We start from the raw sequence: 15,311 nt of genomic DNA, 5'->3' as shown, positions 1-15,311 counted from the left end.
TAATACATTGGTTTATTTTTAATATAAGGAAAAGGTTTTTTTGTTTTGTTTTCTTGCTTTTTTGTTTTGTTTTGTTTTTTTGAGATGGAGTCTTGCTCTGTCACCCAGGCTGGACTGCAGTGAAGGGATCTTGGCTCACTGCAACCCCTGCCTCCTGGGTTCAAGCCATTATCTTGCCTCATCCTCCCGAGCAGCTGGAATTACAGGTGTGAGCTATCACACCCAGCTACTTTTTATATTTTTAGTAGAGATGGGGTTTCATCTTGTTGACCAGGCTGGTCTCGAACTCCTGACCTCAAATGATCTGCCCACCTTAGCCTCCGTGGGATTATGGGCATGAGCCACCACGCCCAGCCAGAAAAAGTTATTTTAAAAAATACTGTTAGTGACTTTTAAAGTGGACTTTCTTGAGTCAGTTTATTTGCCTAACATCAGAATAGCCATGATAAAGCCAGTAACCACTTCATAAAATACATAGGATTTAATATTGTACTTAGGTATGAGGCAGAAAAGGACAGATATGATCCTCAAATTCTACATGCTGCTGCTGATTATGGCAAAAAAGCAGCATATGTTTAATGTCAGAGTTTGGGATTAGAATTTTGTATGGCACATTCATTTGTTCATGCTGTTAAACCTTTAGAATATTCATTCAGGAAGCAAAAGATGGGAAGCAAAAGTTAATGCAAAATGAGACTAATACAGAGATTTCCTGTCATCATTTTGACTTTTTCCAGTGTATAAAGCTGTTGTCTCTCAATAATTTTCCACTAGTACCCCCTTGACATGAAGAGCCCTTTAATCCACAATGTATTATTAAAATCAGACAGTTTTTCTTTGAATGTTTATAAATGGACATAAATAATTTATGGGACTTGAATTGCTTTAGATATAATTATATAGTCTTTTGTTGCCTTTTCCTTTCTGGTAGTTAGTACAGTTTGTGTTCCTGTTACATACCGGTTAACAATTGTTACCACACCATGAATTTAAATGTAGAAGGATTGTTTTACCAATTGTGTTTTTTTTTTTCCCATTAGGGGGTGCTAGTATTATTCAGTGCCACATTCTTAATGATAAGAGACATATATTAACCAAAGATACCAATAATAATGTGGCATATTGGGATGTATTAAAGGTGAGTATTTTTTTTGGGCTAAATACAGGTTGTTAGATTGTGTACCCCCTTTATTTTTTATTTTTTGTATGTGATAAGATAATAAATATAAATTAAGATGTAATTGCAGTAATACTTTATGGGGTGGTATATACTTTCTTATATGAATATTAGATAAGATCATGGTTCATCTTTTTAAGTAAATAAACTGTTTAAATGGAATCATTTTCTCTGGTTAGTGTATTGCAGACAATCTTATATGCTGCCTTATCTTAAAAGTCTCATCCTTGTCACTGTTGACATCTTAAACCAGATAATTATTCGGAGGAGGGGAGTGCAGGTAGGGGGCTATTCTATGCATTGTAGGATGTTTAGAACATCTCTAGCCTCCACCCACTAGTTGCCAGTAGTACCCCTCCCTCCCCCCCAGGTGTGGCAACCACAAGTGTCTTCACACGTTGCCAGATGTTTGGAGGGAGGAAGAATGATGTAAAATCACCCTAGATGAGACACACTGGAGTGCACACAATAACGTTGGCTGTTTCTTAGGATTTATAGACATCACTGTGAGCATTAGTTAAACTCTGGGTCATGTTACAGTAACTCCCTCTGGGACAGTTGAAATGCATGAAGCTATTCAATCACATTCCAAATAGCAGTGAAGCATTTGTAGGCAGATTAAAAAGTTAGTCTACTTTTATCATTCTGACCAGTCTCTCTCTTAGTGTTGTTGGTATACTTGTTCATTTGTTCAACAGATACTTCCTAAATCGAATGACTGTCATGTGCAAAGAACCATGCTTGAGGGTCATAAATGATGAAAAAGTCTTTACCTTGATCCCCTTTGGTAGGAGGGACAAGTGGAATGGGAAAACCTTATAGATAAAGAAGGAACAGATTTCAGGATAGCTTATGGATGAGGGAAGTCAGGAGAGCTTCGTGGTGGAGAAATCATTTGAACAAGGACTTAAAGGTTTCCAGTAGATGCATAATGGGGGTAGGAGGAAGAGCATTTCAGGAAAAGGAAATGAATGGCAGAGGCACAGAAGAAGGATGGTATGTGCTTATTTGGGGTACGGGGAGCAGTTTTGTTTATTTGGAGACCAGAGTAAATATAAGGAAGTAACGGGTTTAAGGTTGAAAAGTGACATTTAGGTCATTTCCCAAAGAGCCTTAAGCTGCAGGACCCAAAGTTGGCCTTTCTTTTGTACTCCTAGAAGAACCTTAGATAATTTTAGAGCAGGAAAATCTCATGTTGAGGGCAGTAGTTGTTAGTGTATGTAATGGGAAACTGAAAGCTGGAAGACATCATGATTGGAGATCTAAAGGAAGAGACATGAGCACCATAGGAAAGGTTAAATAAATTAAATAAAAATAAAGGATGAGACAGATGTTGAGCTTATTATAAAGGAAGAATTGAAAAGAGCTGGTATTTTGGTTAAGCTCCTGGTTATAAAGAAAAGAGATTCACTTAATGATCTAAAGAATAAGACAGGCAAGTTTCTTGCTAGGAAAAAGGGACTGTCACTGAACAGAAACCTTGGCTTGACTACCATTTTTCCTCCCTGTGGGACATCTGTGTGGGAAATCCATTATGAAACAGTTGTTTGGTGAGCATTGCTTCAGAATGAGAGGCTTTAGTTCTTTGAGTAGAAAGTTTAGTTGCAGCAAGCTTCAAAAATCTGATTAGTTTTTCTCTACAATAGAGAGATGCCTGTTGGGGGTGGGGGTAGAAATGCACATTGATTTCGGAGAGGGTTCTCTTGGGGACTGGCAGGATCCAGAACAGCCCTAAGGAACTCATCAGCAGAAATTGTTGATTCTTCACTTTGATACTGTACCACAAATGTGTCCCTAACTCTGTCTTATGGCTGGACTTCACCTCATGCTGCCCAGGACCTAATTGTCTCCAGAATACCCAAGAGAATCTGATCAGGCCAGCTACTCTTTGAGAGTTGACTTATCAGTTTTCTGTATATGGGTCTGTTGCCCACTGTTGGTCTAGTTAACTGAGGCCTGGGTAGAGTCCTGCTGTCTGAATGGGAGGTCCTTCTACTTAGATGGGGCCAGCATACATCATGATTGGCATTTCTGTGTACCTAGCAGCTTCCCATATCTAGACCTTGAAGTTTTGATATCAAATGATCTGGTGTAATAGACATGGCTAAACAGTGTGGGACAGTCAGGAGTTTTTTAGGAACATTGGCTTGGGGGTTGGACAGAGCTACATTCTAACCTTGGCTGTGCCAAATACTCACCAGGTGATCTACGGAATATGCTAGGGAACATCTGTAAAATGGTTTCTTCATTCCTAAAATGTTGGGGGTGCCTATTATTGGTGATGTCGAGAAGCACAGTGTCTGGTACATAATAGGAGGCTGTTGCACTAATGCAGATGAAAGGTGATTATTTGTCTAGACTAGGGTGGGAACAAGGGGGATGGAAAAAATAGAATGATTAGGAAAATATTTAGGCCTGTGAACAAGAGTGATACTTTTTTTTTTTTTTGATATGGAGTCTCATTCTGTTGCCCAGGCTGGAGTGCAGTGGTGCGACCTCAGCTAACTGCAACCTCCAACTCCCTGGTTCAAGCGATTCTCTTGCCTCAGCCTCCCGAGTAGCTGGGATCACAGGCATGCACCACCACATCGGGCTAATTTTTGTATTTTTAGTAGAGACGGGGTTTCTCCATGTTGGCCAGGATGGTCTCGATCTCCTGGCCTGGTGATCCGCCCGCCTTGGCCTCCCACAGTGCTGAGATTACCGGCATGAGCAACCGTGCCTGGCCACAGGAGTGATACTTTAATGAAAGGAGTATGAGGAAAGGAAAAAGCAAGAATGAGTCCCAGGTTTCTTGATTGTCCAGTTTGGTGAATGGAAGTGATGTAGGGAATGTAAGCTGAAAAACAGGTTATCAGGAGAAAAGGACATGCTGAGAAAGATGTTGAATTTGAGTTTCTGTGGGATATCTGAATAGAGGTGTTTGGTGGACAGACAGCTGTACAGTCTCATGCACAGTTAAAGAACTGGGCTGGAGATAAAGGCTCAGCAGTCATCAGCTTGTGGATTACAACTGATGTCATAGGAAATGTCAGAGTTTCCAAGGGACATACGTAGACTGAGAAGAAACTTAAGTCATCAGTCTTTCAGGGATGTTGGGAAAAGAGGAAGCCACAATAATATACAATTTTAAAAAGTTGCAGGGGAGTAAGAAAACGAAGAGCCAATGGCAGCTCAAGAACTAATTGAGTGTTTCAGGAAGGAGCTTGTGGTTAGTGGCATTAACCTGCTGTGAGTTGATTTAAGATGTGACTGTAACATGCACATGGATTTAAATAAAGAGGGTGGCCTCTGGGTAGAGTCTTAAGGGCAAAAGCCAGGTAGAGTGAGTTGAATAGTGATTTGAAGGTGAAGAAACAGAAAATTTGACTGGATAATCTTTGAAGAAATTTGATTGGAGGGGTAGGCAGGAAGAGGCAGAAACTGGAGAAGATGTAGGAGTCAGAGGGTCAAAGGAAGCTTTTGATTTTGTTTGGTTTGTTGGGATATTTGGGTATTTTTCAGATGTAAGAAATTTGAGCATATTTCATTGCTCCTGGGGAGAAGCCAATAGAGACATTCATGGGTAGATGACAATACAAGGTCATCCCAAGAAGCAAGAGGTGAGGGGGACCGGAGCACAGTCAGAAGGGACACCATTTTCCTTGCACCAGGGAGAATGATAGAGAAAGTTAAGGGGATTCTGTCAAGGTTTCTCTTTGTTTTGAGAAAAAGGAATCAGAGTCATGTGCTGAGGGTAATGGGGAAGGTGGCAAGGTCAAAGGTAGAAGAGAGATTTAATTGAGATGGACTGCAAGACGGTGAGCCCAGGGCTCAAGTCTCCAGTAAATGAGGGAGAGTGGCAGGTTGCTAGATGGCAGTGAAGGAAAGGTGTACAGTTGACTGCTACTAAATGACATGGGCCTCAGAGAAATAAGTTTTTACATGGAGATGGTAGAGTAATGGTCTCCATGTAGCATCAAGGAGCAATGGGATGTGGGAAAATAAGCAGTCCCCCTTTGATAAGATGGCCAACAACTGGGACCCTCGAAAGAGCCACGTTGCTGTTAAGATGAGGTGGTATATTATATCAATATCAGCACAATTAAATACAGTTTCTTCCCAAATAATATTTTGTGCTTTTTTAATTTAAATTTTTTATAGCAGCAGATTGTTATTTTTAAAAAGGACCACATTCTTTTTGAAATGTATTTTAGACTGTTTCACTTAGACACATATGAAAATATGTAAAATTTTGAATAGCAAAGTCAGAATCAAGTGAATTCACTTAATATTGATCATTATACTTTCTTTTGATGTGTAGGCATGTAAAGTTGAAGATCTGGGCAAAGTGGATTTTGAAGATGAAATTAAGAAAAGATTTAAAATGGTGTATGTGCCAAATTGGTTCTCAGTAGACTTAAAAACAGGGGTAAGTTAGCAATTGATACTTGTATAATTTGGGATAATTGAGGATTTTCATTATAGCTTATAATTACTATTAGTTACAGAGTCCTGTGTTTTTAGGTGTGAAAGAAAAAAAAATTTGTGTTAAAACTTAAAATGCAAAACGGAATAAAAAAAATTAAAAATATTTATATTAAAAAAGAAAAAAATTAAAAAGTTACAAAATGCCTTTGGTATCCCAGGAAACTAAATTGTGTCGTTGCACTGAATCACACAAAACACATTTTGGTTCCTGAATTTATGACTTAGCACTTTAGTCAAATAGTACAAATAAATGAAGGTTTAGAGACTTGTTTGGAGAATATATTCAAATGGAATGCCACCAAGTTTTTTCTTTTGATAGATGTTAACTATTACTTTGGATGAAAGTGATTGTTTTGCTGCCTGGGTTTCTGCAAAAGATGCTGGTTTCAGCAGCCCTGATGGATCAGATCCAAAATGTGAGTTTAAGTGTCCTTCATTTTTTTCCTCCCTTCTAAAGAGAAGATGAATATGAGCTGTTTTTTGCTAAGTACTTATCTTTGTAAAAGTTCTCTATATTTTGTTGACTATGTCCTAAAAATGTGGTATGTACAAATACCTAATGTATACAAATCATTTTAGTAATTTCATATGGAAATAGCCCTTTAAAGAATCTGATTCTCGGCTGGGCGCAGTGGCTCACACCTGTAATCTCAGCACTTTGGGAGGCCGAGATGGGTGGATCACGAGGTCAGGGGATCGAGACCATCCTGGCTAACACAGTGAAACTCCGTCTCTACTAAAAATACAAAAAATTAGCCAGGCGTGGTGGCAGGTGCCTGTAATCCCAGCTACTCGGGAGGCTGAGGCAGGAGAATGGCGTGAACCTGGGAGGTGGAGCCTGCAATGAGCCGAGATCGCGCCACTGCACTCCAGCCTGGGCGACAGAGCGGAGATCGGCAAAATGACTAAAGTCTTGATTTTAGACATCATTGGCATTGGGTTAAGAATTTAACATCAGAATATGTACAAACTTACAATTTTTATTCTATTTTTAGGTTAAAGCCAATTAACTCGCTTTTTCATTTTATCTCTTTTTCATTAACTTTTTTGCAGTGAATTTAGGAGGACTTTTACTCCAAGCACTCCTGGAATATTGGCCTAGAACACATGTGAATCCAATGGATGAAGAGGAAAATGAAGTAAACCATGGTTAGTTTTTATATTCAGATAGTTGCATAAAAAGTTAGAGGTACTTACTTAAAAGGTACTTGCTAAAAGGTACTTACTTAAACCGTTAGCTAAAATATTTGTGGTGTGCTCAATTTATTGTCCTCTCTTCCACATCTCAAAGTAGGAACATCCATCCAGTCTAACTGAGACTGAGATTCCAAAAGAGCAGACCACCTTATAATATGGCTTTTAGTGAGACTGCTCAAAATAAATAAAATACCCTGTATTTAGATTCAGATGACTTTTGTCTTAAAATGAGGCACCTTAACAGACTTATTTCCAAAATATTCTTCAAGGTACCTCTGATCTTTTGGATTAACCTCCAAAGCTAGGTAGTTAGCTGCATCAGAAAGCCAGGTTTGTCATTGCATAGTCACTCTTCATGTTGGGCTGAAATGTTGGTATTTCCTAGTCTCGTGGCCTACCTGATTTTGACTCTGTTTCAAAAAAAAAAAATTCAAATTCCAACTCAGAAGTGACAGGGCATATGCTCAAGCATGTATAAAGAATTAATGTCACTGAGGACATCTGAAACGTGTGTGTGCCATAGGCAGTGTCACTAACATTCCCTGAGCAGCAGAGGAGAACATGTTTTGAATGTATGCATTTGGCTCAGTTTGATCAAAGGAAGGGGAAACAAGAACTCAGAATTTCACATCCTCATGTGTAACCTACAGCTGGTTGAGGAATCATTGAGTCCCATTGACTGAGGCTTACTCTGCTGAAGATTCTCTGCTGGCCACCAGGAGTGAGCAACAATGGCGAGTACCTCCTGCCAGGGACTTTGTTCTGGCTGTCAGATTCACCCATAATGATATGTGGAATTTAAATCTCTCACATGAGGATGACATCCTTCCTTGAAAACCAGTCTTCTGATGTTCCTGTCAGAGAGAGGGTGCTGTTGCCCCACCCATGGTGGCTTTTCTTTCACATCACCTGACACACTTTGATCCCTGTCAGAATTGTACAGTGGACTTTGAGCCAAAGAAACTGATGGAAAAATCTTTCCACAGAGGGTCAAGAAAGCTAGGTTCTGGGGTGGACTCTGCTGCTTAACAGCTATGTTGCTGTGGGCAAATCATTTCCAGTTAGATGGGATACTCTCAGACCCAAATAAGCAATAAGGATTAAGTTATCAAAACAGTGGTATAGTCATGCTCCCTTTGGATCTAGGCTTTGAGTGAGGAATATAAGGAAGACATCACCAGAAATCATGTCATCCTTAACATCAGACTGCATGGGAAAGGCAGGGCAGGGCATAGCTACCTCCTCATCCAGAGCTCAGACCACAGCACCTGCAGCATACTCAGTGGACACTCTGGAGTTGTTCAGATGGTGCTTGGTGAGCAGCTCTACTATTCAGGGGCCCTTACCAAGTTTCAGGTGGGGGTACTAAAGACACATGGGTATGGTCCCTGTCCTTCAGGAGCTGATGTTCTGGTATGGCAGAGAGTTACTTATAGAAAGCATTCTGAGACAGAAGAGTTAGGTGCTAGGAGAGAGGTTCCACAAATGCTATAGGATTTCAGGGGGTCAGATGCTTCCAGTTTGATGAGGAAAGTGTCATGAATAAATTGGCACTTGAGTTGGTGTCACCTGTGCTGGGTCAAAAGTTTATGAAGAAAGCAGAATGGAGCTAGGCGTGGTGGCTCACACCTGTAATCCCAGTGCTTTGGGAGGCCTCTAATATTTGTTGACAGTGATTTTGACGTCTGTGCTTGTTGGGTTATTTACTACTTGATGGCTTATGTTTAGGCTGCTCTGCCGAGCAGCCTTGAACCCAGGAGTTTGAAACCATGCTGGGCAATATAGCAAGACCCTGTCCCTACAAGAAATGTAAACAATTAGCCAGGTGTGGTGGTGTGTGCCTATAGTTCCAGCTATTCAGGAGGCTGAGGTGGGAGGATCACTTGAGCCAGGGGAGGTTGGGGCTGCAATGATCTGTGATCACGCCACTGCACTCCAGCCTAGGCAAAAGAATGACACCCTGTCTCAAAGAAAAACAACAGTGGAAAGGAAATCTGCAGAGAACAATAAAAGCAAAATTGTGGACTCCTTGAGGATTTTTTCACAAATGCTTCTGTCATTAGTTATGGCTGCCATTAAATGTAATTTTTTTTTCCTCGAGAAATTTTTCTGAGCTTGGTGTTCTACAAAAACAAAAACAAAAAAAACCCTAGATCATCGTTTATATACAGGCTGTCCTAGACTTCCTTGTGGCTGAAGTAGCTGGTTATGTTTTTGTTCTGAATCTCAGACATTAATCTCTTTTATTAAAATCCTCTAAAATATAGTCATTTTTTCCATGAAATATACCACAAGTTGCTGTGTTTCTTATTTTCAGAAATTTAACTTGTTTTTAACCTTTATTTCTAACTCTGGTGGACTTAGAGGACATTTGAATTTAATCTTGCAGTGTTTGAAGCTTGTGGGAGTAAAATGTTTAGAATCTGTGTTTTTAGCACTAACTCTGATATTAACACCACCTGCATCTTTTCCTAGTAAATGGGGAGCAGGAGAACCGAGTGCAGAAAGGAAATGGATATTTTCAAGTGCCCCCACACACACCCGTGATCTTTGGTGAAGCTGGAGGTCGCACACTGTTCAGGTATGGGTAAGAAAGACCAGAGGTTCTGCCTGAGAAGGTATCCCATTTGCTAAGAAATGTCGACTCAAACTCAATATTTCGATATTAGAAATAGTTTATTATTAAATTCTAGGGATGCCAGGGATTGGAAGCATCCCATGTCCATGAGATAGTGAAATGTCTGCTGCTGTCAGACCACATTCTAATTGGGAGGAGAAACTCTAGTGTTAGAATGAGGTAGGATACTTTGCCTCGAAGCAGCTTCTCTATTGGTTTCTGTAGGAAATTCTCACTTTCCTTCACTTTGTCCGTGTGACTGCAAGGGTCAAGCAACAGATGATACCACTAGAATTCCCTGCCCACAGAAGAGCTTCAGAGTACATTACATTACTTTCCTTAGGCTGGTCCAGCCAAGATGAACTGGGCTGCTCCTGGGAACTGTTGAGGCTGACGCTGACAGTGCCTGGGGTGCCAGACAGTTATGTGTGGGGCCCTTCAGGGAAGGGCTGGACCGGTTCACCTCCAGGTTGCCAGCAAGGTCCTGGTAGAGCCAGGGGAGAGCTTACTAGTCTATAGGTGCCAGAAGAAAGAAAGAATAAGACATGCTTGTCTTATTCTTGAGTGCAGGATTATCTATCTTTCTGATAGTTTCCTGAGTGGTTACCAGAAATATTCTGACTTCCACTGCATGTGAAAGTCTCTGCCATGCACTGTGGCACTAGCTGGGGACCTTTACTGAGTGCTTTGCTTGCACCCAGGTTTCCTATCATCACCCAAGGACTCCGAGAAGCAGCTGTAGTGTATGCTTGGCTTTGGAATTTGGGGGCCTGATTTTAGGGCCTGCTTTCCCTTTTAGCTGAGTGAGTCATTCTTCCCAGGCTGTACTTTATTTCCTCAGCTGTCAAGTGGTGGTTATCCTACATGAAAACCGTGAGGGTTCCTCCCGCTAATATTTGTTGACAGTGATTTTGACATCTGTGCTTGTTGGGTTACTTACTACTTGATGGATTATGTTTAGGCTGCTCTGCCGAGATTCCGGGGGTGAGACTGAGTCTATGCTTCTTAATGAGACAGTGCCACAATGGGTAATTGACATCACTGTGGATGTAAGTATCCTCCACTCCCACTTTGCTCTTTTATTTTTTTGCAACTTATGAAATTAAGAACTGCTTTAGACATTATAATCCTAAACCTTAATAAAAGCTAGACTCCGAAGTGGAATCCCCATCTGCTTCCTTGCAGTTCCAAAGTTGCAGAAATAGTACTGATAATTATTTATATATCTAGCTTTGTTGGTTTTTAATTATAAAAATAATATATGCTTATTCAATAAAATAATAAATGAATGAAGCTCTCATCTCTTCCCCAAGCATTCATTCTTGCCCATTCACTCCTTATCCTTCCTCCCAGAGGTAACAGCTATTAATAAATTAATGCATAGCCTTCGGTACGTTTTTCTTTGCATACAAGCATATATTATTTGTGTACATAGATGTGTCTACAGTTCATTTTATATTGCACAAAATCTCTTACACATACTGTTCTGCAACTTTTTTTCCACCTAAAAAAATGTATCCTGGACATCTTTTCATGTCTGTACATGTGAATCATTCCTTTTTAATGACTGTGTAAGATTCTGCTGTATAAATGTACCATAATTTATTTAATCAATCCCCTATTAATGGACATTTAGGTTGTTTCCAATGTTTTCTATTACAAACAGTGCTGCAGTGAACATCCTTGTACATATATCTTTGTGTACTTTTTAGGATAAATTCCTAGAAGTGGAATTGCTGGATCCAAGGGTATGCACATTTTAAATTTTGATAGATACTGCCAAATTGCCCTCCACAAAGGCTGTACTAGTTTACATTCTCACCAACAGTGTATGAGTGCCCATTTCCCCACACCTGCACCAACACTGGATACTTTTAATCTTTGCTAAAAAATAGGCAAATAGTATCTCATTATTTTTATGTGGATTAAAAACAAATTAATAGTGAGGTTAAGCATCTTCTCATATTGGCCATTTGTTTTTCTTCTGTGAATTACCTGTTTGTATTCTTTACCCATTTTTCTATTGGGTCATTTTTCTTACTGATTTGTGGGGTGGTTCTTTATATTGAATATTAACCCTTTAACTGTTATCTGTGTCTCTCAATTAAATTTTCACTTTGTTCCTTTTGCCAGGTGAAAAGTTTTACTTTTTATATAATCAAATTGATCCTTGATGGCTCTTAGTTTCATGTCTTGTTTAGGTATTTCCTACTCCAAAGTAACAAAAATATTCTCCTATATTCTCTTCTAGTTCTTTTATGATAATTATGTCTAGCTCTCTAATCTATTAGAATTTAGTCTTCTGTTTGGTATGAAGTAGGATTCTGACTTTTTCCAAAGGGACAGCTAGTGTGCTAGCACAATTTATTGAAAATCTGTCCTTTTTCTACTAATCTGGGATGCTATGTTTATCATGTACTAAATTTCTGTATACACATAGGTCTGTTTCTAGACTCTCTTATGTACTGTTGATCTATCTTGTATCTTTCTAAAGCCATATGAAAAGGAATTTAATCTTTAGAACCTTCAGAAACTTTATTTTCTGTCCCGGATACACCTCTAAGACTTAAAGCCAATGTGACACCTGATGGATATTCCATGGTCTTCTCTATGCCCAAGCACCCCATAAGCCACTAATTTCTCTGAGTGTGAAACTCACCTGGGATGCATTGCTGACTTTAGCCCTGTGGCTTATTCTTGAGAGGAGACATCCAGACAGGATGTGACATGGAGGCTCGGAGGGAATTAATACCCTGAGAAAAGATGACCACGTAATTTTATCCTTCATCTAAGAATGTGGTTTACTTCATGGTAGACATCTGGGTTCTTGGCTGAAGTTTCCACTCTTTCTTAACACCTCAGACCTCACTCTGATGTCAGAGGGAAAGAAAATGGGAGGACTTTGATTGGCCTTTTCAGTTGGATGATGGGCCTCACCAGCACAGAATGTGTGGCTTTGCTCAAAGGTGAATGCTGTGGGTTTCTCTCAAGACACTTAAGTTTTTGTTTGGGCCTTTAGGTATCAGCTCCAATATTTTAATGTAGAATTGAGATTTTGGTTTATATGGCTTAAAAAATTAAAGTTTGTTTCCCTTTAATACCTTGTACTGTTATCTAAGAAGAGCCATGCTACAATTTCATATTACCTCTAATGTTACATATATTTTTCTGATGAATTTTCTCGAAGGCTGACTTAGGTAATTTGATAGCTTACTATACATTTCATAGAAAGTCACTTTTAATTGTAAGATAATTATTACTTGCAAGTCATGTTTTCCTGTTAACATTATTTTCATTTATCAACTAATAGAAACTATTATACCTTTTTAACTTTTACTGTTTCAGAAAAATATGCCCAAATTCAACAAAATTCCTTTCTACCTCCAACCTCATGCATCTTCAGGAGCAAAAACCTTAAAAAAGTAAGTAAATATGTGGTTTCTTGATCTAATTAACTACTAGAGAGAATTCCTTTTCCTTATAATTGCTTTTATAGCAAAGGAAGCAAATACCAGATCTAAGGCTGATTTTATAATATTCAAAGTTTATACAATTAAACCACTTACCAGATACCAACTTTGGCCGACTACAGGTGTTCAAAAATAAATAAGGCCAGGTACAGTGGCTCACACCCATAATCCCAACACTTTGGGAGGGTGAGGTGGGAGGATTAATTGAGGCCAGGAGTTTGAGACCAGCCTGAGCAACGTAGTGAGACCCCCTGTCTCTACAAAAGATTTAAGTAAAAAAATTAGCTGGGCATGGGAGCACACGCTTGTAGTCCAAGCTAGCTAGGAGGCTAACGCAGGAGGATCATCAGAAGTTTGAGGCTGCAGTGAGCAAAGATGATGCTACTGCACTCCAGCTTGGGCAACAGAGAGAGACCCTGTATCTAAGAAAAAAATGATAAAACACACATTTTGTCTGTTGCCTTAATTCACAGTTTAGGACCCAACCTGTATATAATAGTTGCTTTTATGGATACTTAAGGAATAATGAGAGTGAGAGAAATAAATGAGCTTTTGGCTGGAGCTTCCCAGAAAGGCTTCTTGAAGGACATGGAATTTGAGTTGGACATGTAATGATTGGTAGAACTTCAAAAGATAGATATTCCAAGTCCAGGACACAGTGTGATCAGGGATGTGGAAGAGGGAGCATGCATAAGATAGTGGAAAGTAACGTGAGGACCCATGCACCTGCAGCATGGGATGGAGGGGCAGCAGGGGGATATTAGGAGGTAAATTGGAAAAGCAGTTAAAGGTTTTGTTGACGTTGGATTTGAATGCCAAGCCATAGAGCGTGCAGTGACTAAAACACCAGAAACTTTTGAGTCAGTGTGGGATATGGTCCAGGGAGACCCAAGAGAAGAATTTTAGTAGTGTAGTAATGGGATGCTAAACTATGAACAATATGTATATTCTAGCAAATAAAATAAAAAAATTTTTAAACCTTTTTGTTATAGAGATTTCCAAACTTACATAGAAAGAAGCTAGTGAGCCCTCATCGTCCCATCAGATAGCTTCAGTAATTATCAATACCTTGTTAAACATTTTGCTTCACCTATACCTCTACCTGCCCTCGCACCCACCTCTCCACACACACGCGCGCGCGCACACACACACACACACACACACACACAGTTATTTTAAAGTGAGTCCTAGACATCACTTCAGATAGATTTAACAACTGAAGTTCAAATGATTTTCAGAGCGTAAGCCTTAGTTTTTTGGTGTAATAGTTATTGACTGTTATCAGAGATACAGAAGTAGGGTGTTGATGAGTCTAGTTTGGGACATAGAGTTTGAGGTGCCTGTAGGACATCCAACTGAAGATACCCAACCAGCTGTTGGGTTTGTGGTTTAGAACAGGTTGAGACTCAAGGTCTAGACTCAGGCATTCTCTGCTCACAGGTGCTAGTTGAAGGCATGGCAGTGGGGAGGAGAGCCCAGGGAAAATTGAGCACTAAGAGTGTCGGACCCTGGTAAGCACTGGGAGCTGCCTGCCTTTCCGGAATTATTTAGTTTGCCCAGGTTCTGGGAAAGTATTCAAGGCAATAAAACCCAGAAGGCTACTATGTATGTATATGTAAGTGTTTTTGTTTGTTTTTCTGAGATGGAGTCTCGCTCTGTTGTCACCCAGGCTAGAGTGCAGTGGCGTGATCTTGGCTCACTGCAGCCTCTGCCTCCTAAGTAGCTGGAATTACAGGCGTACACCACCATGCCCAGCTTATTTTTTGTATTTTAGTAGAGACGGGGTTTCACCCTGTTGGTTAGCCAGGCTGGTCTTGAACTCCTGATCTGAAGTGATCCACCTGCCTTGGCCTCCCAAAGTGCTGGGATTATAGGCGTGAGCCACCACGCCTGGCCTGTATATCTAAGTTTTAAGAACATGTATTAATCTTATTTAGTTGTACATAAACTGTGTCTTAGAAGGACACTGTAGAAAATCTTTCGGCAGCTCTAAAAATGGATTAAGGTAATGACTAAAAACATTTATTGGTTTATTTTTCATCTTTATAAAATGTTTGCATCAAAGAAAAATAATATGGAAGAAATAATATCTAGTGATTTCCCTGATGTCACAATATGCCATTGCTTTTTTACAGAGATAGACTCTCTGCTAGTGACATGCTCCAAGTCCGAAAAGTTATGGAACATGTTTATGAAAAAATTATCAACTTGGATAATGAGTCTCAAACCACTAGCTCTTCTAATAATGAAAAACCAGGAGAACAAGAAAAAGAAGAAGATATTGCTGTGTTGGCAGAGGAGAAAATTGAACTTTTGTGCCAGGACCAGGTAAGTGGACTGGAGGACTACAGCCCCAATTTTTCCAGTGCTGGTGCTCATC

The 15,311-nt window shown here is 39.8% G+C and overlaps 1 protein-coding gene across 4 annotated transcripts in view; it reads left to right on the top strand.

Annotated features, from left to right (window-relative positions):
- WDR48 (WD repeat domain 48) overlaps positions 1-15,311 on the top strand; it is a 43,799-nt gene that overhangs the window by 25,940 nt on the left and 2,548 nt on the right. For 2 of the 4 annotated variants that reach the window (XR_004029788.1, XM_030812090.1), the window contains exons 11-19: positions 1,041-1,138; positions 5,481-5,588; positions 5,967-6,063; positions 6,701-6,796; positions 9,320-9,425; positions 10,423-10,510; positions 11,174-11,209; positions 12,807-12,883; positions 15,067-15,259. Coding sequence is in view for 2 of the 4 variants with exons in the window: in XM_030812090.1 (XP_030667950.1) it covers positions 1,041-1,138; positions 5,481-5,588; positions 5,967-6,063; positions 6,701-6,796; positions 9,320-9,425; positions 10,423-10,510; positions 11,174-11,209; positions 12,807-12,883; positions 15,067-15,259 (899 nt within the window). In the remaining 2 variants the exon portion in view is untranslated. The remainder of the gene's footprint in view (positions 1-1,040; positions 1,139-5,480; positions 5,589-5,966; positions 6,064-6,700; positions 6,797-9,319; positions 9,426-10,422; positions 10,511-11,173; positions 11,210-12,806; positions 12,884-15,066; positions 15,260-15,311) is intronic. The other 2 variants (XR_004029789.1, XM_003256874.3) reach the window with 1 other exon arrangement.

The sequence above is a fragment of the Nomascus leucogenys genome, chromosome 4 (genome assembly GCF_006542625.1).
Source record: "Nomascus leucogenys isolate Asia chromosome 4, Asia_NLE_v1, whole genome shotgun sequence".
Classification (NCBI taxonomy): Eukaryota; Metazoa; Chordata; class Mammalia; order Primates; family Hylobatidae; genus Nomascus; species Nomascus leucogenys.
This window is presented reverse-complemented; position numbering and strand designations above follow the sequence as displayed.